The following is a 26027-nucleotide window of genomic DNA, read 5'->3' as shown; positions in this document are numbered from 1 at the left end:
TCTTGGTCCTGCGCAGTTCCTTCCGCTTCCTCTGTTTTTTTTTAGGAAACAGTCGACTTTGCTTTTAATTTCATTAACAGAGCTCTGCTAAGTCAGCTGTTCGCCCAGCGAGAGAGATGGAGGATACCAGATTCAAGGTCTACTTTTCTGTATCCTATGTATATTGGGGGTATACATAAAATGGTATACCCACGTATATATAGGATGTGTATCCAGGCAGGACACGAACCTTACATGGTATACTTACTGACGAACTTTGCCACCCACATTTCGGGGAGGCTATCGTCACTGGACTTTTTTCCCTGATTATGACGTGCGGGCACGTACGCAAGCAGAGACGTAGTGAAAAGTGGAGTGGGGTTTACGAGTTCAACCGCAACTATTGAAACACAATGGAGTATATATGTAAAAATTCTTGAAACCAAAACTAAACACGGTTGGTATAGAAACGGTTGTTAAAAAATAATTCTAGATTAGTTCAAAACATTTGTAGAACATAAATATATTCTAAAATAATTGAAAACAAGAAAGGAAGCTAGACGAAGTTTTTATACCCTTACAGGTAGTTCCCTTGGGAGCATTGTATGTGCAGAGCTTTCCTATATTTAAAAAACTAAAAAGTTATTACGGAAATATTAAGCTAACGTTTCAACTTACTATCGTATATGTTTAACGGAAAAAAATTATAAGGGTCTTTGTAATATTTTGACATTAATTTAAAAAAATTCGAATTGGATTTTTAAAAATTTTATTCGAAATTTTGACATTTTTTTTTTATTCGCGAGATTTCTTATATGTATGTCCCAACATATATAATCGTTTTAAGAGATGCGAAGAGTCAGATATAAAGATAATAGGAAAAAGTCTATTGTATTCAGAACATAATACTCTGAAGGTTTCATGCAAGTCATAGTTAGATCTATAATGATTTGAAACCAGGGGATGTAATTTCTTGTTAATCTGCATGGAACAGAAAAGCTTAGCTGGTTTACCGAGTCGGGACTATCAACTTAACCTCGAATAATGTTATAAAAAGGATAATATTAAATAAATAAACAATAGGGAGGATAAGTTAATTAGAAATAATCTACTAGAATATGAAGATAAATAAGGTTTCCAGTTTAGGCGCCTTAAAGTTCTTCTGCACAGATTCGATACGATTAATTTGAATTCAGTATTGGGGACTCCAAACGGGAGATCCATACTCAAGTATTGGGCGGACAAGCGAAATAAATAAGGGCTTAACATAAGGATTATGAAATTCCTTTGACGTGGTAACAGAGAGTAGACAAGAGAGAGAATTTTTAAAAAGTTCTCCTTGAGTAGTGCAATTCAGATAACTTAAGATCCATCTTCAAAAATCAACAGGGAACACTTATAAATCGAGTTTTCCAACCAGAAGAACGTGATTTACAGAGTCAAATGCTTTACAAAAGTCAGTGTAAGTAACATCTGTTTGAAAATATTTTTTTAATTAAAAGAATGACATTTCCAAGAGTAGAAATTAATATGTCAAAAACACAAAAGATATAATTTTTTTGAAATATTTTTTTAATAATTCCTATGGGAGCTATGGGATATAGTTGTCCGATCCGGCTCGTTCCTACTAACATACTACGTGCAACAAAAACAAGACTTTTGGAAAGGCTTTATACCGATAGCTTTAAAACTAAAAAAAAAAAATAACTAAATCAAAAATTATAATAAGTTTTAACGTTAAAATAGGATTGGTCCCCAATGGATTGAGTCTTAGCTGTAGGCTTAGCAAACGTTACAACCCCTGTTTGAGGCTCCGCAGAGGTTCGAGTGTCCGATATCTAGTATCTAGTTTAGTATTTCTTTGGTATATCCAGCACACCGGAGAGGATTTTTTAGTGCATTACAGCCGGCTAACAAGTATATTTGCACATCCCCACCAAGGTCACTCTATCAGCGAGATTTGTGGCGTCCGGTTGATTTTTCCGTTATTCGCTGCGTCGCTGCGTTCTCCTCGTTCGTTTTGTTCCTCCACGTTTTTGGCGTCGTCGTACGTTTACGTGTCCCGCTCTCACTCTCCATCTCGCTCTCTCTCTTAATCTCTCTCTCACTCTCACTCGGCTGGCGCGCGGCTCTCGCGCGTGCCCAAGTGTGTGTTGTGTGTGTGTGTGTGCGTATTTGTTGGTTTGTTGGGGAGCAGCGCAGCGCAATAGAAAACATTAGTGAATTTTTTTCGGGTGAAGCGCGCTGTGAAAAATGCGTGCGCGCGTGTGTGTGTGCGTGTGCGAAAATCAATATGAAAACATGAATAACAAAAGCTAAAGGAAACAAACGGCACAAAGGCACAGAAAAAAATTTAAAAAAAAAAAGAGAAGAGAAGGAAAACAGTTAGCCATAGCCATTCCAGTGAGTGCAGCAGCAGCACAAGGAGATTTCCAGCAGAGATCCCAAAGCAGCAGCAGAAGCAGCAGGTTCCAGTTTCCAGCTTCCAGCGCAGGGCAGGTTCCCACTGTTCCACCGTTCCACACACACGATGTCGCTGCAAACGAAAAGGCAGCACTGCTATCTGTGCGACCTACCCCGCATGCCCTGGGCCATGATCAATGACTTCTCGGAGGCGGTGTGCCGCGGCTGCGTCAATTACGAGGGCGCCGATCGCATCGAGGCGGTGCTGGACGCCGCCCGCCAAATGAAGCGTCTCCATCCCGCCAGCAAACAGCAGCGTTCCCATGAGAACGGCGAAGTCTCTGCCGCCGCCGCTGCAGCGGTGGCTCTCCAGCAGCAGCAGCAGCAACAACAGTTACAAGTGGGCCCAGTTCCAGGACCAGGACCGGGTTCCCATCGCAGCGGTGGTGGTGGTGGCGGCGGTGGGGGCGGTGTTAATCCTCCTGGTGGTGGCGTTCCAGGACCCTCGGGTGCCGGCGGACCACTGGGTTCGCTGGGCAATGCTGTGGCCGCCGCTGCTGCCGCCGCTGCCGTTCATCATCATCATCAGATGCCCTATCAAATGCCCGTGCCCCGCATTGGTCCGCCCCTGGATTATCCCGTTAAGCTGGAGGATGCCCCCGGTGGCGGTGTGCGACCCGTACGCATTTCCCACATGACACCGCATCACCTGCCGCCCAATGCAACGCGCGGTGGCGGCGGCGGGGGCGGTGTGCCCACCGCAGGTGGTGGAGGACCCGGCAGCAATTTACCGCCCGCCCTGTCCGTCAACCTAAAGCGACCGCCCAGCGAGGATGTCGACGTGGATGTTAGCCAGCAGCAGCAATCGGGACACGGCTTGCCGCCAGATGGCGTCTCCGGCGCCTCCGTTGTGGGGGGCGTGGCCGGCGGCGGTCCGCCCGGCATTAAGCGCAGCGCCATGGAGGATCCAACGGGCGGGGGCGGTCGGCCGCCCTTGACGCGCGGCGAGTCCCTGCCCGCAGCGGTCAGCTATGTGCCCGAGCGGCAGCTGAGCGGTCTCAGGGATAAACAGCAGCCCGTCAGAGCGCCCAGCTTTGATGCATCGACCTTCAAAGCAGGTGAGCCAAGAGAAAAACAAAGGGAGCACCCAATAAGCTAGTGATTACAGCCCGAAAAGCTAATCAGAAGAGGGAGAAATCATACCTAACAGTAGTCACTCGTGGAAAGAACTCCTATAGTAACTTTACAGTCACCGAAACCGAAAGAAAAGCTAATCAGAAGAGGGTGAAATCCCACTTTACAGTAGTCACTCGTGGAAAGAACTCCTATAGTACCTTTACAGTAGTCACCGAAACCGAAAGAAAAGCTAATCAGAAGAGGGTGAAATCCTACTTTCCAGTAGTCACTCGTAAGAAGAACTCCTAAGGAGGGCAAAATTCTGGATATTGCAAGTTAATAACTTTACAGTAGTCACCGAAACCAAAAAAAAAGCTAATCAGAGGAGGGAGAAATCCCATTGAGGCCAAAAAAGTTATGGATATTGCAAGAATAACTTTACAGTAGTCACTCAGGGAAAGAACTCTTTTGAAGACCAGAAAAATAATGGGTATTGCCACATAACAAGATTCATCAGTGGCTAGATGGTATACAAAAATCAGTATTATATCAAGAAAGATAGCCATCATATTACAATAACTATGTACTTTTTGAAGACTTCATCATGATATTATAATATTAAAGAAGTTTCATATAATAATTCGATTTTCGTTAGAAACTACCAAAAATTTACAATCGTTAGAAATTAAATGGGCATTACAAACTCCAAGTAGCAAGATTCAATACAAAAATCAGCATTATATCAAGATATCCAGACGTTTCAAGATAAAACTGTGCGCATTATTGGAGGTGCGCATCCATTAACTACAAACCTGGAAATCCAGGAAGGTCTATTAATCCCTAATATATACGAAGAGATGAAGATAATCAAGCAAAGATATACTATCCCAAACCATCTAGCTATCAACCTACTAGATATCAGTGATTGCCCAAGTCGCTTAAACAGAGTCCACCCTGTGGATCTCCTCTTCAGATATAAATCGTCAACTGTCCATTGTTCCATTGCCTTATTTTACTACATTTTATTATCAATATGTCAGTTAGTTAACGTGTATTTATAAAACTTGGTGATTGTCCCAAGGACAGATTATAAATGAAATTAAAAATAAACAAAAGTATCAAGATAGATAACCATCATATTACAGTAGCAACTTACTATAAATAAATCGCCTTTTCAAACATCTCAATATGATATTAAAATATTAAAAACGTTTCATATTTGAAAACAATCCTCAGTAAACACATGGTAATACTGTACCAGAAATACATATATGCATGAAACATAGCATTGGACTTTAGAATAATTCGTTTTTGGTTGGAAACTACCAAAAATTCAAAATCGTTATCAGTACAAGATGAATAATCATCAGCTACAGTAGACATTCAATATAGAGAATTCTTGTAGAAGTACAGAAGCAGGCAAAAATCGATAAATGTACTATCATGAAGTCAAATATCTAACATATTACGAAAGGGATTACTTATGTTTACAACATACATACAAATATTGATAATTAGGAGGAGAACAGTTTGTGGGATAATCCCCTATCAATGATTTCTTATCACTTAAAGTGATCGAATCGCCAATGGGAAATGCGCGATATGAAGTGGGAAAAAGAGTGACTGGGGAGAAAGGAGACTATTTCGTAAAAATTATAGTAAATGGATCAGTCTGGGTGAACCTTTCAGTTAGCCGAACCCCAAGGAAAATTAGGTTGCTATCAAGTTATTCTGGTAGAATAGAAACAGTCCTATTTGTCACATTTAAATACCCAAATAATATTTTTCAACTTGAAAGAAATTTATAGGATTTAAAAGGGTTTATACATCTAAAATATATAAACCGATAAACCGGTTTCCTTACGTTTTCTGGGCATAAAATTGTAAAGAAAATGGGTTTCTAGGAATACTACAACAGTTAGAAGCCAATAAGATACCTTTAGGCCCTCGTTACGTGAAATTAGAGTTTATTTGGATTGGCAATACCGGATTGGCAATACCGGGAATAAATTCCAGGCAATTAAGCGTAAAGAAATAATTTAAACAAGTCCGTTAAAAGGAACAATTTGTTTATTTAAAATTTCAAGTTAGAATTCAAGTTAAAAATGCCCATAAAAAGGTCATAATTGAGATTTACCTGGAATTTGTTTGGACCTTAGTCTCGACTTTCTTTCCAAGGAGAGGTTACAAATTGTTTAAATGCCCAGGGTTTCGATTAGCTGGCGCCCACTGTGTTTGTTTACCGTTTTTTGAGCGGTGATCGCCAGAGAGTGAGCAACCGCGTGCTGTGCGTCTCGCTCTAACCTGGATGGGTGGGTGTAGGGTGTGGGGTGTATTGTAGTGGGTGGAAGGGAGGCAGCGATACAGATAAGGCAGGGCAACCAAACTGGCACACATACAGATATTCAGGCCAGAGTGAAACGGCGTGATTGCCTGCCAGCTCCCCTTATCGCTCCTGGCTGGAAGGCGCACAAGGAGGAGACGAAGAGGGAACCTACGACTGTACGTATGTACATACATATTTGTGATAAGAAACGTTGTGTTGAAGATTAGATAACGCATTTGCTTATCAGCGCAGCCTTATCTCTTCCCTATGTTTATCTATGTATAACGCACACATACATATGTATGCACACCTTAAAACGGTAGAAACGCATTTTGCAACCCTCTGTGGAAAATAAGGGGCTGCCAACCCTTGCCATTAAAAGGCATGCGCACATGCCAATATACAAACCTATATGGCCAATATATACATACATATGTATGTACAGCACGTACATATATACATTGCTACGTGTAGCCAACAGTCACATCCACGCTCGCTTACATGCACGTACGTAACAGTCGTAATGCCAAAAGCAACACACAAAAAAAGCGCAAAAAGCACACGAAAAGGGACGCAGAATGTAATAAAAACAGAGACGTGCAAAAACCAACGACGCTGACGTTGTAATGTTCTCGCCTCTACATTTCTTCCTCTCTCCCTCCGCCGTTTCTCTCCTCTTCTCTTTTCAAACTGGTTCCGTAAATGTTTATGTGCTAGTGTGTGTGTGTGTGTTTTTTTTTCTTGGCTGCGCGCGCAAAACGTCATTAAACTTGTTTTGGTTTTCGCTGCTGCTTCTTCTGCTGTTTCTCCTTTTTACGCTATGCGATAACAAGTTGCACGCACACACATCCATACACAATCGAACCAGGGTGTAGATAAATTTTAGTTGGTATACGAATTGCGGAACGAGCTGCAGTGGAAAAAGCACTCAAAAAAAAGAAGAAAAAACATTTTCGCTCATACCGATGCCGTCATCAAACAGTGGGACAAAAGTGAACTTTCTTACTATAAAAAATGATGTGCCAAGAAATTGAACCATAAGAAAGTAACGTGTAATCCTTTAAAAAGCTTCCAACCTCTTATTTATTTTTATAAACATTTTTGTACTTGCACCATATTGCCAAGAAAACCCGATAAGCATTATTTGTGTATTTTTGTTCTTATCTCAAATATATAGGCTTTATCAAAACAATACAAAAAATAAATCTTTTGGCAATGCCTTATGGATTCCAAAGATTACGAACAAGTGAGAATTGCAAAATTAACTTGCGAAAAAATAATCTCAATCAAATAATCATACATATATGTATATTCCTGGAATTTCCCACTTGACACCCACTGTGCTAATTTCGTTTGTTGTTTTGTATTTACGTTACGCTTCTGCTTCTTCCTTCCTGTGTGTATTCGTTTCATTACCAAAAAAAAAAATACCAACTTTGTTACAGCCACATGCACATATTTATTGCGTTTGTGTATATACTAAAAATATAACAAACATATTCTTCTGGGTGTACAGAGGAAAAATTGTACAAGTGTACATATGTACATATGTATGTATGCATGTATAAAATAGAACGGCAACGTGCGCGCGCCACCCCCTCGCCCATTCCCCCACTCCACCCACCACCTTCTTTCGCCCACTTCACACCCCCTTTTCGTTTCGTTTCATTCAGCGCTTCGTGTTGCCGGCAAAGTGTGTGTGTGTGTATCTAGTTCGTGTGTATGCATTTACTGACTGACCATTCCAATGCGTTCGCCAGGAATTTGTTCGTGCCTTCCCTTTGGAGTGCACCTCCCTCTCCCTCTCTCCTTCGCTGATAATTAGACATTGCGTGCTCAGTGCAGCTGCAGTTGCAGCAAGTGCAAGCGAGATGGCTAGCTGGAGTGCATGGCCGCTGTTAACCGTTAAAACACGTGAAGCAGCGAAGTCGCTGCCGATGATTAGACACAGTCGCGGTCCCAAAAATGTATCAAAACTCGTAAAAAAAAAAAAATGTAAAAAAAAAACATTTTCAATAAAATTTTCAAGAGAAATTATTTTAGGGATATCCAACATTTAAGTTAGAGCAAAATTTGTCTTCGACGTTATATAAAACGAGATTTGTAAAATCCTAAAGATTTTTATATCGAACCGCGTTTGCTGTACAGGGATCATTCAGAAAAGTATGACTTCTTATTAGTAGTTTATAGATCTATTTTTAAAATCCTTTACAAATTATGAAATATTAATTTTAGTCATTTTATTGGTATTTTAAATTGCTAAGCAGCTCAATATAAAAAAGAAAACTACTCATGTTTCATTCATTTTCTAGAATATTTTTATGTTGACTGCCATTGTAGATGCTTCTAGAAGATTTTTTCGTGTCGCTATTATTTGAAAATAGATCATATTTTTGATTGCTTACACAGGTTTTTTTTGTACAGTATATTGTAAGTATTTTATTATTTTTAACAGGGTCTTGCATTTTCGACCTTGTGATATAAATGGGTATATACATATATGTATGTATCTGCATATCATGTGTATATCTTTTTAACCGACAATTGACATGCTGAATTAGACATATCAAGCTGTCTAAAAGAGTCTTAAAAAGTACGTACATATATGGTTAAATACTATGAACTACGTATATTCTTATCAATGTCAAACCAATCATTTTAGATGAATATAGATTCTTTGGAAATAAAACATTTGTAAGGGTATTTAAACCTTTCCTTACATTGTTCATTTTTTTCCATTTTCCATGCGAGAGTGTTGATAGCGATTACCTTATCGGCGTAGATTGCGCCATCAACACCATATCTTATCATATCTGGGGGACCCGACCATGTGGTTAATTGATAAGCCAAACAACTGCTCGATAAGGAGCTAAGCCCCAAAACATGGGACCCATGAAACAAACAGACGTAAAGAGCAGCGGCCTCAGTATTGTCGGTAAAAGCCAGATATGATATGCAACCGTCGGTTCCTGATAACTGATCGAATTTTGATGGATAGATGCCGGAATCGTATTATCAACGTGTTAGCTTATCAACAGTTCGGGGGAAATTTATTCCGCATTCGATGATAATTTTGGGAATTTCTCAGTTTTATTTTTAGATGTGTTAAACAACGTTCTTTAGAAACATGGGTCAACAATGTTCTTGAGAATTCATAGGAATATTTAAGAGAAGGTATTTCTAACTAACTAAACTCTCTAAACTTTTGATAGATACTTATTGTATTTCCCCGAACTAAACATTATTGGAAGCCAAGCTTTATTGCTTTTCTATTTTTTTTAATTTGTGTAAACCCTACAGTTTCTTGATCTCTTCAGTGAGGTCAATCCGATTTTATGACTGTGTTGATAAGATAAGCTCTTTTACGCCCGAAAGCCGACACGAAGATAAGAAAAGAAACGATCTAGACGGATTCCGGGGGAAAGTGCATGCGAGTTATGGGGAGTACAGGGTACTCGACGTACCGCTTCGTTTCCATTTAAAATTCCATTTTCACTTCCAATCCACTTTCGTTTGCTCTTGGCCGCTCTTTATACATACGTTATACACACAGCTGTTTTGTGTATCTTATCTAATTGTTGAGTGGACTGGTCGATGGGGTCCTCAGCGCCTATCTTATCAACTCCCAGCCCAGCCACGGCCAACTTTGACTGATAGCGTCGCATAGTACCGGGTCGTTTTAATTTTTTCGTCGCTCGATTTATTTGAGTGGTGGTGGTGTGCCTTGAGATGCACCCTGTAACACATTTGTTTATTTTTCATTAGATCTTCGGCCTGTTGTTAAAGTTTTCTGTTTTCTACATTAAGCAAACACAAACAAACGATTGCCCTTTGAAGATGTGCTTGCGGAAATCAATTGATGGAGATTGGATCCACTTAAAAGTATTCCAACTTGGGCCAATATTCCATTTTATTATATCGCTGAATAACATAAAACATTGTCGATGGGAAGTATACATTAAACAGGGTCGTGTTTTTAAAGAAATGGAATAAAAAAATGTTATAATCCATTCCAATAGAATATTTTAGGACGTAGCTAGATGATTTTAGAAAACAAAATATCGTGACTTTATCAAAAAGTCTTGAAATAAGAATTGCTTACCAACTCATGGAACTTTGAAATACTTCCAAAACTTCTTTTGATTATTATCGCTCTTGCTTTTTGTAAGTCACGTGGTTTGATGATAACTTCAAGAAACCATTTGTAGATAAGGAGTACAATCATCTCATCACTATGTGTTACTTATTGGGTTATTATGAAGTTGTTGGTCTTATCAAATAAGGTGAAATAGCTATTGTTTTGGAGTTTGCCATTAGCGCAGCTCTGATAAGCAATAAAAACTTGTTGAAAATGTCAAGCAACGGTTTCCTTTGGCGTAAAAAAAATATGATATAATTATTATAACAATCTCTTCAGCAACAGCGATAATTATGATTCCGTTTAAATTCCTATAGTTCGTGTTTCGTTTATTTCGCCAGCAATTCCTTTCCTTTCCCCAGGGAAATCTCATATCAATATCCGGAAGAATGTGTGTTGTTTCTAGGGTTGCGAAAAGCGAGAAAGGCGTGGGAGGGCGTGGCTGCCGCCCATTGGGTGTGGTGCTCGTGCGATTCGTTTTCATTCATTCGAAGGCGAATAGTTTCTATTCCACAAATAAACACCATGCACAATATGGTTACTTTTCTCATATACAACATTGTATAAATATTTATTGTTTGTATTTCTCGCCCCGGTTTTTTCTTTTTGTATTTGTAATAAATTGTCAAATGATTCATTCTAACAAAGTAGTGCGAAAAAAGAATCGTGGAATATCAAGGAAAATATTCCATAGCCAGGCAAAATGTGTTGGACGCGGCGGGAAACGTAAAACAATCTATAAATAGTTTCATATTCGATACCAAGAACGGAGATCACGCAAATTTGTTTGTTTTCAGCTCCGATGATTGTATGAAAAACAAATAAACATTGAGGAACATACATATATGCACTGTAGCACTACGATACATGTACATCTGTGTGCGTTAATAAAAAGTCGTTTCAGAAATAGATTGCAATGAAGTTGCAGTCAAGTGAAGTTCGAATCGAATGCAGTATGCTGAAACTGATTACAGTGGTTCCTTGGAATTAGAATGCCTTGTGAATAATGCTTAAAAATGTTAATGATCTAGAACGAAATTAGGTAGCTTAATGAGTATTTCACTTAAAATGTTTATTGGCCTTCATACTAAAGTGAAATACTCGTAAATCAGTAAAGCAATAAAGTAATACATCAGTGCAACTAAGTTATAATTAGATTAATTATTCTAATATTAATATGCTTGTATTTTTCATTTTTCAAATATTTCGTCAAAAACAATCATTTAAATTGTTGGGCACAAATTTGATCTACATATACTTTTGATTTTAATAAGTTTTACGTAAGGTTTAAACATCTTTTACCTTATTAGACCTTAAAAATAAGGGTTAAAGAAAGCAAAGTTTATATTTCATTTTAAATTCAACTACTAGGGAAAGGAATACAAATATTGATATCAATTTAAAATACATAGCTTAAATGCAAATTAAATTTTTAAATCATATGCAAGTGGTTTAATCGAAAGGAATAATCGTTGATTCATTCACGTTTAGCATGCATTTATTTGCATTTTGCCCACTGTGCGTGGTACTGCAACTGTATGTGGCAGGCCTGCTGTCTCGCTCTGACGCTCGCTATCTCCGCATTCTTCTCAATGGGCCACGCACATGCAACTGTGCAACTGCAGCAGTGCGAAAGGGACGGAGAAGATGGGGATGCGGAAGGAGAGCGAGAGAGGGCTTTCGCTTTGGCTTTTATTGCTGTTGTTCTTCAACTCTTGCATGCAAAATATAAACAAATGCTATAAATACACACGCACGCACACGTACGTTTTTGTGAGTGTACGTGTTGGGGCCACACAACATGCACAATGTCTTCTCCTTCGTCTTCTTCTTCTTCTGCTTTTTTTTTGCCTCCTTTTTCCACCTCCTTTTGCCATTTTCCTCGGCAGCTTCTTCATTCCTTTCTTGCCAATTTAGCCAGCGTAAGCAATTTAGCAAAAGCAAAAGCAAAGAAGCAACAGTTTATCAAATAAATAAACATAACAGCACACAGCTCGCTCGCAGATGTGCGAGCTTAATTTCGTATGCAGCCCACTGTGCGCCGCCGGCAAACTGACAAGCGTCGACATTTGAGCAATGTGCCATCGCCCGTTGGGCATACAAATTAAATACGTTTTTCCATTCGCTTGTTGTGTATCAGCTTCTTGTCCAGCTATTGTTTTTTTTGTTTGCTTGTTTTTTTTATTTTCAATATCAAGCTGCTACGCGTGCGCGTGCATTGCATACGAAAAGAAGAAATTAAAATGTACATAAAGCCAACAAGTTAACAGTGCACTAACAGCGACGTAACAGCGGGCGAAAATAAAACACGAAAAGAGAGGTCGAAGAAGCACCAGCAGCAGCAGCGCAGTCAAAACAAATCGGCAACTCGTGTGTGTGTGTGTGCGCGTGTCTGGTGTACATACACATTATTGCATGCTGGCATGCAAAAAAATAACAAAACGAGATGGAGAAACCGGCAGCATCTTCTCTCCCTCTCGCTCTTGCTATCTCTTCGTGCCGTGACGTATGCGCAGCAGCAACAGAACTCGTTTCGTTTCATTCCATTCATTTCGTGCCTTCTGGCACTTTGCCAACAAGAAAAAGAAAAAGGATGAAGCAGACAACGACGACAACGGCGAAGAAACGGTGAAACAAGAGCAACAAAAACAAAAGGGAGAAAAAAAAACAGCTGTGTGCTCTGCACAGTGGAACAAGAATGACACGCAAACATATCGTGCCGCTGTGACGTCACTTTCGGTGGTTCGCCGGTGAATGAAACTTGTTGTTGTTGCTGAGCCGGCGTTGCCAAGTAATAAATGAATTTATAATTGTAGATATGTATATACAATTAAGTACATGTATAAATATGTATACATACATGTACACGAGAAAAAAAATAGAAACATGTTTCGTGCCAAGTTCTAAAATTACGCAGACGAAACAACAACAAGAACAACGAGAAAATAACAAGCCCCAAAAAACAACAACAATTTCATTTGCAAAGAGCCAAGAAGAAGAAAACATGTGATTAACTTTTTGTTTGCCATAAAAAAAATCGAAAGCAGAAGTTGAATGAAAATGGTTTGTTCTTCGCCGAATTCTGCAAAATATTTACAAATATACAGCACACAGTGGGGTTAAATGAAAAAAAAACTGCTTCTTAGAAAAAACAATGTGAAAAAATGCATTTAAAAAAATGTGATAAACAAGCTTCCACACATTTCTTTGGTAATAGAAATAAAATCGAATTTTGTTTATGTTTATTTTAAAAATCAAACATCAGAAATTCGGCCATATAAACAATACAATTTTGGAATAATTTAGGGTTGCTTTTTCGACACACCCTCTACGATGTCAACGTTAATTATGTATAATTTAGTGTGAATTATAGGATGAGCTCTTTAATTATAAGCTGCCAGATGTGATATTGTTGGCCCCATGGCTGTTTGGATAGTCGTTAGTGGGTGAATTGGCATGCCTACATATGTATCTACATTTATGCATGTGTACGCAAGTGTATAATCTTGTGACGAAGTGGGGCCAAGGCCCATTGCACATTGCACTTGACTCACGAGATCCGGAGATCACGAGATCCCGAGATCACGAACTTTAATTTCTGTCTGCTATGATGGTTAACCATTCTTTTATTTACTATATTTTATCCCAAAACTACAAATAAAATAAAAAAATAAATAATTTTAAATAGATATCGATAGGCACATCGATAGATAGATAGCCAATCGGAATTTTGAAATACTAAAATTTTGTATTATAATATTAAAATGATTAATACTAAGTAATCCACACACCATAAAGATATGTTAACCATGCTATCAACTCTACTTGCGGATATCATATTGATATCTGGCTGTTTTTTTTCTGTACAGCCCATCCGATTCTTAATCCGATTCCACACCATCTTCATATTGCAGAGCACATGTCCCCGGCCAGTCGACGCAATGGATCGAGCCCGCCCTCGGGACCGCTGCCCCCGCGCAGCGTACACTCGCCGAACAGTTCGGGTTAGTTTGCAGCAACATTTTTGGTTTCGGTTTATACTTAACATTTATAATTTAAGTGCTAGCTGCATGGATGTAATATATCATAATTATAATAATATAATATCAATAATTTAAAATCTAATTTTCAAGACTGTGCGAAATTAAAAAAAAAATTTTTTTATTATATTTTTATTTAAAATCTATTCATATTTAAACGTCATTCAAAGAATTCGCGTAGATTACAAATATTTTATTTTTTAATGGAAATATTTTTCTTTTTAAATAGTTTAATTGGGGTATTGGACTTATTTATTTATACTTGTTTGCGGTGTATATTAAATTTATATATTTATTTATTGTGGGAGGTGGTATATAGGGGATAGATCCCCCACTCGTGTTACGAAGTATATGTAATATGTATTTTATTCCAAATTTTTGATTTCTACTCAGCAAATTTTTTTTTATATCCCCCCACAAAAAATTCTGTATCCACCACTGGCTTGAACCCTACCCCTACCTACCTCAGCTCTTAGTTCATATTATTTTTTGTTATTAAGATAACAGTAATTATTATTTCTTTTTTATTAAATTTTTTTCTGGTTTTACAATATTATTTTAAGATTGCTCGAACCAAATAAACTTAAATGTACATATAATAAGCATAAACATAAATGTCTTTAATTTCGTATTTAATGTTTAAGTTGTATGGTGTTTTAGTTCTTTTCTAATGGAATTGATGTGCGCTTGTAATTGTTTTATTTTTATTTAGAAGTTTTAAAGGAAATTGTATTATAATTATTATTATAATTACAATTGTTATTTATATATTATTTATAATTTTAGATAACTTGGGGGACAGCCCTGATGGTATTTACTCCATGGTGATAAGTTCATATTTTGATGATTGCTGATTTCCTTGCAGGTTCCTCATCGGGACGTCGTTCATCCGGATCCCGTCACGTGTCCAGCACCACCGTTACCAGCTCCGAGGTGGGCGGCTCGAATCCAGGCCAGGCGGTGGTGGCCGGCGGCCTTGGAGGCGGTGGCGGAGGAGGAGGACCCGGATCGAATTCCGCCAGCGGACCCCTTGGCGGACCGAACGGCGGCAGTGGCCAGCTGAGCTGCACCAGCGGCGGACCAGGCGGACCAGGTGCCAGCTCCGGAGGCGGCGGCAATGGAGCCATAGGGCCCGCCTCGATGGCACCTAACTCGGTGGCCGGTGATGGGAGTCCAGCCGGTGGCAATGGGCCATCCGGCAGCAATGGCAGCGGCGGATCCGTGAATCCCGGTCCCGGCAGCAGTGGCAGTCAGGGTGGCGGCACACCGCTGGCCAGCGGCGGCGGATCGGCGGGCAGCGGCGGTCTGGGCGGGGCTCCCGGCAGCAGTGCCGCTTCGAATTCGGCAGCTGCGGCAGCGGCGGCTGCCGCCCAGAATGCCACGCTCAAGTGCACCCTGTGCCAGGAGCGATTGGAGGACACGCACTTCGTGCAGTGCCCCTCGGTGAACCACCACAAGTTCTGCTTTCCCTGCAGCCGCGAGAGCATCAAGCGACAGAACGTAAGTGGGGCGAATCATGGACACCACTTCCTCTACAACATAGTTTTCCGGCATAGAATGTATCTCTTGTTTTTTATAAATAGCTAACTTCACTGTTTAGTTAGGTCTTTGCAATGCAAAGTTGGCATTGTTTGAAAATCGCCTTGAAATACATGGCGTATTTTTAAGGAGTTTCGTTTAACTTAGTCAAAACAAATCTTTTTGTGAACCACATACAAAATTGAAAGTGGAATTTTATAAGAAAACATTTTTTAGAATTATTGTGTAATTCTCTAGTAATATAAAGAGTACATTAATAGGAGTTTAACTTGGTACATTTTCACAAAAAACATTTTCAAACCACAAAACAATGCAACAGTGACATTTTTTAAACCAAAATATTACAGAATGTTTCTTGTTTGAATAGTCTAGATATTTGTTAGGTATTTTAATAGGAGTTTTGTTTAACTAAGTCAATTTGCAGATAGAATTCAGTTTTTAACAATAAACAATTTAAAAGTGCAATTTTTTTAAACCCGAAAATTCCAGAATTTGAATTTATGTAATTATGTAAGTGAGATATTTAAATAAGAGCTTCGTTTAACTAAGTCCAATTTCTTTTTAAATTAATTTGAAATGTTTTTTTAACGTAAATGTTTGTTATTAAATTTTAAAATAATGATAAAAATAAAAATTCTTATGAAATATCAAGAATTCCCAATTTTTTTCTGTAAAAATAATTATAAATTATTGATCAAAGGATAATGATTGAAACAATATATCTTAAGACTGCTCATAAACATAATTCTTCCATAAAATAATTCATCTAAAATAATTAAATGTATCATAAAATGAGTAGGATATAGTATACATTTTTGACAGCTGGAAAAGTGTGTTGTAGCTGACTTGTTGAATTCCAGTGAATCCTAAAATCAATCCTAATCCGTGTTCTTTTTATCGACAGGGTCTGGGCAACGAGGTGTACTGCCCCAGCGGCGATCGCTGTCCGTTGGCCAACTCGGTGATACCGTGGGCCTTCATGCAGGGCGAGATCACCACCATTCTGGGCGAGGAGGTCAAGGTGAAGAAGGAGCGCGAGTCTTAATGTCCATTTTACTGTAAGAAGCTGCGCAGGGCTTTGGAGCACTTTTGAGAGGCGGAGGCGGAGGCGACCACTTCCAGGATAATATCTGAATATCTGGCATCTGGCATCCAACTCTCGACACTCTCGGTTGGGTCACTTGGTTTAAGATTGGGGGGATATTAAGGAGCAACCGATTTTTTTGGCCACGGCGGCGGCATCTCAACAGCAGCAGACATGAATATAATGCTCTGTTTTTTGTCCATGACGACCGACCAAGCAACAACAACAACAACAACAGCAAAACCACATTTTTGTAGGCCTAAGCAACAACAAAAAAAAAATGATAATGAAAAATGCAATTTGTTACCAGCAAAAGAAGTTTAAGAAGAAAGTGAAAACACCAAAACGCTCGCAAGTGAGAAAAACAAAAAATTGTAAGCGAAAGCGTTGAAACACACATTTTCGTAGCATACTTATGGACGGGCGTTGGAGAATTTGTCCAAAAAAAAATATAACACCAACCAACCAACAAGAAACTTCTACAAAAATGCATACGTAGCCAAGTGAAAAGAGAAAAAAGAAAGATTTTCGAATCGTCAAAAACCAGGGAGAGAAACTTGAAATATTTCTTAATAACAAAAACAGTAAACTAAAATCAACCTAATTGTAGCAGAAGAAAGCGGCAAATCACAAAAGGAATATACACTTGCTGGCATTAGATATATAAAATCCTTTTTTTTAATACGATTATGCATAAAACCCTATATATTATACGATAACTTAAATTCTGTTATGTAGGCGAGCGATTAATACATAAGTTACATTTAGTTTGTACTAATTAATTAATTTATTTCTATACATGTTGCCTAATTTACAATCTACATTTTACCCTCCTTCCCTCACACTTACGTTTTTTTTTAAATATTATTTTTATTTTTATAAATACCTTTTTTTTTTGTAAGTTTAACTAATTTAAAACAACACAATGAAAAAAAGCGAATGGAAAAGAAAGAGAGAAAAACAGTTATTATGCTAAAGAAAATGTACATACGTATGCATACCACATAATCGGAATATAAATATATACATATATTTAATAATATAGAAATATATTTGATGTTGAACACGAAATTGGCGGCAGACAACAAAAAAAAAAACTGGCAACACCCCAAAAACGGAGTTACAGTGGAATTTTAAACGAGACTTTTTAATCACAGCGAATCCCATTCGCTCTCTAAAAATTTTAGCTACATTTTTGTGTGTTTCAAACCAGGCAGCCGGCTCATCTGGGCGATAGATAGCTCCAATTGAGCATCAGATTGTATCGGATTGGCAAATGTTTTTTAGCTATATGTATTTAGGGTGTGTATAGCCGGTGTCGCTGGGCAAGAACTGCTGAAAGAAACACACTCCGGACCAACCAATCGAAAAAAAAAGCAAAACAAATCTCGAAATCGGTTTGGAAATTGCCAGCAATACATCTTTTTGCATGCGTCCAAATGGTCGCGATTTGGGACTGCCAATTGTCCTTTTTGCAGTTGCAACTCAAAACTAATTTACAAATACTGTCTACTAGAGGGTTTTTTACTAGGCACGAATGGAAATCCAAATGGAGAGCGAGTATTGATATAAAGAAGGAAAAGAGTCGAGCGAATCAGTCATCAAATGCAATTTATATATGCGAAAACACACATGGGTATATATAAATAGAGGCACATTGAGCCAGGCGTATTCTTGCTATTTACTTCAACGTTTAAGAGTTCGATAAATAAAACTTTTTGTTTGTTTTTTGAGTCTATTAACGTATTATTTGGATACGATCTTTATTTCACTTATGGATCCAAATCATATTCCTTCCCATTCAGTAGAACAATCAATTCTGTATTTCATTTGGGTAAATTCGGTTTTCTGATCAACAACTCAATAGAAAAATGGTTTCGATAGCGAAATGATGCATTATTTCGATAGAAGCATTAAATAATCGGTGTTATCGATCGCACAATATTGTTATATAAATGCAAATCGTAGACTTCATTTAAATCAATTTAGCGTCTTATTTGAAGACGATCATTGTTTCATTTTTAAAGTCACAAAACATATTCCTTTTCTGTTGAGTAGAACAATCAAATCTGTATTTAATTTGGGGGAATTCGTTTTTCTGATCAAGGACTAATTGCAATTTTGATAGAGAAATTGTGCACTATTTCAATACGATCAATCGGCGATTATTGATTTCACAAAAAAGTTCGATAAATAATATAGAAGATATTGTTTAAGTCCATAAGGTGCTTTATATAATTCGATTCTTTTTTTCCTTATAAGTTCTGAAACACTAAATTGGGTAATTCGGCTTTCTAATCAACAACTTAATTGGAAAATTATATCGATAACGAAGCGTTGCATTATTTCGATAGAAGCGTTGATCGATCGGCGATTATCGATGACATAAGAAGTGCGATAAATGAAAATCAGATTTTTTTAAATCTATTAAACGAGTTATTTTTCTTGTCATCTATTTCCAAAACATATTCTATTGAGTAGAACGTTTAAATCTGTATTCATTTTGGAAGAGTTTGGTTTTCTGATCTTCAACTTAGTTGGAAAATGGTATCGATAGCGAAATTTTGAATTGTTTCGATACGCACATTCATCATCGGCGATTATCGGTGCCACAAAAAAGTTAGATAAATGAAAATCGTAGATTTTAATTAAATCTATTAAGCGCAATATTTAAAGACGATTATGTAGTACCAAAACATATTTCTTCCTATTGAGTAGAAGAATTTGGTTCCCTATCAACAACTTAATTGGAAAATGGTATCGTTAGCGAAATTTGGCACTATTTCGATAAAGGCATTGATCATCGACGGTTATCGATAACTCAAAATTTGCACAAAATCGATAGAAACGAAAAAGTAAGTGAAAATGAAAACCAACTGAGCTTACAAATGCAAATCTATAATTCCCCGTTTGACATAATTTTTTAAATCGATCATTCCTTTTCCTTCTCCCATTAATCAAACACTTTTTGAGTTCCCTTCCAGCGGAAGAGCAGTTGCAAGAAAAGCAAAAACAAAGAAAAAAAACACATTTTGTGATATAGCCTAGCAAGAACAACAAGAAGAAGAGCATGAAATCCTGGAAATCGGAAATACGAAAATGGAAAATGCATGAAACGCAAAGAAAATAAGAAAAACTTAAAAGGCTCAGCACTTCGGCCAGAATACGATCTTACTTTCTTAAAAATAAGATTTGCAATTGAAAAAAAAAAACAAAAAAAAAAGAAAACCAATTTATAATGAAATCATACAATAGGCCAATACCAACGTTTTAGCAATCTAAGTCTAAGAAGAAAACTAATCGAAATTTTCTTTACAAAACTAAACTAAACAATAACTAACGTTTGTAAACCTTGTGCGTGTGTGTGTAAAACAGTAGTGCTATCTCAATATAATACAGATCAGATATCGCATTATGCATCAAACCTTATATAAGTACGAGTACATACATATTAAAAAGAAAACCCAAAAAGAAAGTGAAAAGGAATATAAACTATATTTGTGTGTTTGATGTCAGTCAACTAAATGTTAAAGTCAACTAAAGATCACGTAATTGTATTGCATAGCCTACAACATTTTTTGAACGAAGCAAACCAAGTCGATTCGATTTAGCATGAGTATTAACTTTATACTACATATACACTTAACGACTAAAGATAGATATGTGGTACAACTAAACGGCGAAGAGGATGAGGCAACCACAAAAACGAATACCAAATCGGAAGCGGAAGCTGGAAACGATTAATTGATTGATTTATTAATTGATTGGATACTTTGATGACGGGCAAAACAATTAAAAATACTATACAAAATCGAAAAATCCATGCCAGTGTTTTTCTTGTAGTTTTATATCTTGGATGGGCTGGAAAACGTACATAAATCTGTAGTAAATAAGTATTTGGAAATTATGATCAGAGGTAAAGTATTGCCTACTTATCAGAGCAGCTTGACAACAATTTTGGTTTTTGGTTTAGGGTTTTTAGGTATTTTAGATTAATTAAATTTTCTTTTGGGAGTCCATGTTCGATCGTATTAAGCAAAACACGCAGTTTATTGCCTAAAATAGATTATTGGTTTCTCCTTCCAGGGAATAACAATACTGCGTATACTCATAGATCGGGCAAAAATTAGATAAACTGTCTAATTATCTTAAATGGTCAAATTGAGTGTTAAATTCATTTACTTAAAAGCCAACTAATATATTAAACATTTTCAATGTTTTGTAAATATTGCACAAACGACTAATTTTACAGTAAGAATTTGGGTATTACTCATACGACACGTGGAGAAGCTTTAAATAAAAATTAATGGAACATTTATAGGAAACACAATGCCTTTTACTATTGCTTGTATAATTTATAAATAAAAGATCAGATGTAAACTCAGGGTCTTTAAAAGCAGCAAATGATATTTAAGAGAACAATCGTAATTTCAAGAAATAGTCATGATTTATTTTTATTGGCGAGAAAAATTGGCAGTTAATGTGCATACATTTAATATAATTGGAACCTCAAGCTAAAAAATTCGAATTTTCTTTTAATTTTTTTTTTAATATTTATATTCTATTCAAATATATACTACTAATGCGCCCTCTTTTTGTGTTATGTCCATAAAACCATGAATAAATTAAGCGATAGAATAGGCTGTTTAATTTAGTATTGAGACGTTTATTTTTTCCAAGGTTTCTTTTATGGAAAGTTAAGCTTTATATCGTCTGCATATATCACCAAAGCGTCCTCTGTTGGCTGAGCATCAAAGCGACTTATCGGTAAGGGAGGTAAGCGATGTGAATGTCCTTCGCTTGCGAAAAACCCACAACAGATGTCGCTTTGCTGCGCAACCCAGCCAAGGAGAGAGAGCTCTCTTTCTCCGGCTCTGCCTCTCTTTTTAGCCCGGCTCCAATGTTTACATTTTAACGACCTGAAATCCAAGCGGTTGAGTCTTCGTTTCAGCTTCGGCTGGGAATACCCCTTCGGCTGGGCTCCTCGTGTCCTCGGCTCTCAGCTGCTGTCGCTGCCTTCACAGCCGCTGCTTTTGCCACAGTGGCTCTGTTATTTGTGCGTGCGCGTTGCCAATAAACGGGCAGCGGCCTCTGCTCTCGTGTGATAAAGAAATTTTTGGATTCCTGTGGATTCCGATTGATCGTTTATCGTTAACCGTTAACCGTTAGCCAATTAAGCACTGTGTGTTTTCCAATTTTTAACCGGTATACAAAAATTCGCTTTGGTGCGTCTGTATGTGGGTGTGTGTGTGTGTGTGTGTGCTGGCCCCAAAATGTAGGCAACAAAAAGTATCAAATTGGTTAAGCAGGCAAGGCAGCTTCCTCTCGCTCTCTCTTTCGCTCTCCCGCCCTCTGTGTGTGTGTGGATTCCTCTGGAGCGCAATGTGTTTGTATTATACACAGGACACGGTTACACACAGGCATACACGGCCACGGGACTGGATACCGTAACTTGCCTTGCGCCCACGCACGACCACATCCACATCCTTTAGCGGCAAGAGCGCACTCTCTCTCTCTTCACGCTCTCTAGCTTACACAGTGGGATATTAGTTGGTTTTGCTGAGAATGAACACTTTCAGTAATAATGGATTTATTTTATTGAGTCAAATTTCTTAAGTCGCAATAACATAAAAAACACATTTTCAGAAAATTATTCGTCGGTTACAAAAATCTTCACGACAAAAATTTTGTATTTGGTGGAAAAGAGGTGATTTTTCGTAGTTGTAGATAAAGAAAATAATACGCTCTTTCTGATAAATTCCTTTTAGCTTTCTAATTATACTATTTTTATTTTTCTTTGCGTTTTTATTTGAATATCTTCAAAAAATGATTTTCTTTTCTATGTTGTAATTATTTAATTTATTTATCTTTTTGAGGATAATGATGGTTTCTTTAATTATTTGTATATCCATAAAAATAGCGTTTAGCCAATATGTTACTTAAATGGGCTACTTAGGCTAATTTATAAACATAAAGTTAAAAAAAGATTGCTTATTTTTATTGTTCTTCACTTCTTTATTAGAATATCTACAAAAATGGCTTTCCCTTATCTATGTTGTATGTTTATTTAAATTATTTTTCTTTTTGAGGATAATTATTGTTTCTAAAATTATTTTATGTCCATAGAAAACAGGATTTGGCCAATCATTACCCAAGATATGTTACTTAAATGGTTAGGCTAATTTATTATTTGGTCCCGAATTGCACGCGATAAATGAAAATACAGTTGCCCAATGTGCGCCACTGTGCAGAGAGACAGTGTCCCTGTTTTTTTCGGCTTTTTTTTCGGGTGAACTAAAATGATGTTGACTCAACGTGCCAGCAGCCAGCCAGGCGCTAACGGTAACAGCAGCAGCAACAACGAGAACAACAACAGCAACAGCAACAACCTGACAACGGGACAACAACTGCGTTGTAGCTGTGGAATTCGCAGTACCTAATGTGTAAGTGTGTTTTCCACGCTGCTTGGCAAATTAACTAACGCAAAATTACACAAATTGTGTGGAAAAATATTGGACGTTGGAGGTGAAACAAAGTGCTGTTAGAAAAAGTTCATAAAGTGTGTGCTGATAACGGGAAAACAACGTAACTCTTTTGAGTGGGCAAGAGAAAACGAGAGAGTCGGCAATAGAGCGAGAGAGATTGAACGAGGGAGAGTGAGAGGCGGTGGAAAAAATTCGTCATTCATTCACAAGTGCAGTGTGAAAAACAACAACGGCAACAAAGGGGGCTGAAATAGAGCGGCTTAGGCAACAAAAAAAAAACAAATAAATAGAGGATATGAGTGAAGCGCGTGCTTAACCTAAAAGTGCAGGCCACTCACCCAAACAATTACACACAATCAGGAGCTCAAACAGGCTAGCACACACACACATAAGCATAGATGTGAAGTCCTACACTCAAATTCATGCTCTTTGTTTTCCACTTCCGCTATCCGTAGACAACAACAACAACAACAACTACAACAACAATCGAAATAACAACAACAATGCATAGTTCCTGCTGAGTAGCTTTTTTTGTATAATCGAATGAGTGTCCTTTGGTTTATTTGTATGAGATCCAAATCCAAGTTAAACCAAGATGAAATCCAATCCAGCAACAACAACTAAACACTGCCGCCTACAAGCAATAGTTAACAACAACAACAACAGCACAAAGGAATAGAAACCCCCGAAGACAGAAAGAAAGTGCTAAAAAGACGATGGAGTGTGGCCAACCCTTGTAGCTAGCTTCAATTTCCCATAGGAAAAAGAAAAACCCAAAAGAACAACCAACAACAACAGCCCACATTATTAAACTATAGCAAGAACTTATAGTTATCGCTTACAAGAACAGCAATCTGCAACAACAATCGTCAAGAACAATCTCAAAAAACACCCAACTAACAACAACTGCCAAGTATAACAATCTTCAACAACAATTGACAACGATATTCAACAACAACCGAAGCAACCAAAACTTACAACATAAATACAAAATAAATGTTTTTATACAACCTTCTCCCAAAAAACCTTTAACAACATTTAAAATATAAACTTATAATTACAACAAAAACTATTGAAAACTAACAACTTCAACAACGAAAAGGTTAACAAACTAGCTGTTTATACGAATACTTAAAACTTCCCAGCAATTGCTAATACGTAAAAAGCATTCCAAAAACAAACAAAAACTTAAAAAAACGATGTGCTTACCATCATCAACATTAAATCAATAGGCTTAGTTCATATTAATGGCAAACAACTAACGGAAACTCGCACTAAAATTTAAACTGGCATAACATTTTAATAACAAGTAAGATGGCTTGAATTGTTGTGGGCTACGCACAACGGCAGTATCTTAGAACTACGGCTTCCATAAATTTAATTAAATAAAGCTAACGACAGTGTTAATATATGTCGAATAACAAAAAATACCTACAAAATACGCTAATAATTTCACATAAAATCGCATATTTGTTTAGCAACAATTCACGAAACGCACAATTACATTTATTAACAATTTATTTTGGGCCCATTTAAAGTATTAACAAACAAATAAGTAGTTTTACCCACAAAGCCAATTATAAAAAATTTATTGAGAAAATAATAATTCAACAACAACTATTACATTTTGGTATACCAAAATTATACTAACGAAATGTTTGAAAAGTTAACAAAGATATTCAACAATCATTTTTAACAACTCACCACTTATTCAACAACGAACCACCATTAAAAATCTAGCAGATTCTTCAAGATGGAGTGTCATTAATTTAGAGAGATCACCTATAATAATTAAATAGTAAACTATTTGTTGGGGTATAGCGAACAGAGTAATGGAAACGATATTAAGCTAACAAAGATATTTCACCAATCATATTCAACAACAAGACCACATAGCAATTGTAAAAGAAATCCAGCGGATTCTTCAAGATGGAACGCATGTGGCGAAAAGTGAATCACAGTTTGCGCAACAACACAAAATCGCAGCCACAGCAGCAGCCAGGTGGCGAGACAATGGTCGGTGGTGGTGCCACCATAGGGACCACTGCAGCCACACCCCAATCCATGGATACGATTAGTTCGGCGGGTGGCTTTGGCGATGGTCAGCTGGTGGTCGCCGTTCAGGGATTGGCCACCGGCGGTGGAGGATCAGGGATTGGCGCCACCGGCGGCAGCAATGCAACGGGCAGACGCCTGGCCAGCAGTGGCGGTGGCGTGGGAGGCGGTTGCAACAAGTCCCTCAGCCAGCACGTCCTGCAAACGCGTACCGCATCCTCGGAGCGCCGCAGACGACGCAGGCGGAAGAGTCGACCGCGACGCGGCGGCGGAATGGGAGCGGTCACCAGTTGCGTCGGTGATCCCAGCGGCGATAATATGTCGTAAGTTTAAATGCCTCTCAAATGTTTTTAATTTAATTTTCAGTGTTCATCAATGTGTCTGTAATGCTACATTAAATTTTGATTTCGAAAGTTCTATCAATGCTAGCTTACTTTTAACACAAGATTTACATAGTTTAAATTCAAATATTTTCCCTTTTACGCTTTCATATAAGGCTTAATTAAAGACCTTAAATTCCGATCAGATAAATTTCAATATAAAGTTTCCAGACCGGCCACTAAAATCATTTAGCCCTGAATATGTAAAAAATATTTACAAAATGACTCCTTAATTCAGCCCAATCGATTTCTGTGGCATATCAGACACTTAAAGATTGCATTTGTAAAGTTTTAAGAAATTGGGGTGCCGTTTAAATCTTTAGAGTTTTGAAATCACTTTTAAATGTGAGTTTAGGTGTCCAAAAGTATGCAACAATATATTTTAAGCCCAGATGTGTAACGAATTCATTCAAGAAACGACTATCCATCCCTCACTTCATACTTTTAAACACCTAATATCACATTAAACCTAGTAACTTATA

The 26027-nt window shown here is 37.6% G+C and overlaps 2 protein-coding genes across 3 annotated transcripts in view; both read left to right on the top strand.

Annotated features, from left to right (window-relative positions):
* Positions 1 to 1936: 1936 nt before the first annotated feature.
* On the top strand, positions 1937 to 19874 carry LOC119556220 (probable E3 ubiquitin-protein ligase IRF2BPL). Of its 2 annotated transcripts, XM_037868204.1 has the most exons (4): positions 1937 to 3500; positions 13877 to 13966; positions 14868 to 15502; positions 16446 to 19874. In XM_037868204.1, the coding sequence occupies exons 1-4, from the start codon at positions 2510 to 2512 to the stop codon at positions 16584 to 16586; spliced, it is 1857 nt and encodes a 618-aa protein (XP_037724132.1). In that variant the 5' UTR covers positions 1937 to 2509; the 3' UTR covers positions 16587 to 19874. The 2 variants fall into 2 exon arrangements, with proteins under 2 accessions (XP_037724132.1, XP_037724133.1); XM_037868205.1 differs by lacking the exon at positions 13877 to 13966.
* Positions 19875 to 21709: 1835 nt separating this feature from the next.
* LOC119556249 overlaps positions 21710 to 26027 on the top strand; it is a 65449-nt gene continuing 61131 nt past the window's right edge. Inside the window, exons 1-2 of the mRNA XM_037868290.1 lie at positions 21710 to 21850; positions 23566 to 25488. Of these exons, the coding sequence (XP_037724218.1) occupies positions 25040 to 25488 (449 nt within the window). The 5' untranslated portion in view covers positions 21710 to 21850; positions 23566 to 25039. The remainder of the gene's footprint in view (positions 21851 to 23565; positions 25489 to 26027) is intronic.

Source organism: Drosophila subpulchrella, chromosome X, assembly GCF_014743375.2.
Source record: "Drosophila subpulchrella strain 33 F10 #4 breed RU33 chromosome X, RU_Dsub_v1.1 Primary Assembly, whole genome shotgun sequence".
NCBI lineage: Eukaryota > Metazoa > Arthropoda > Insecta > Diptera > Drosophilidae > Drosophila > Drosophila subpulchrella.
The sequence above is the reverse complement of the archived record's forward strand: the minus strand, read 5'-3'. Positions and strand labels throughout refer to the sequence as shown.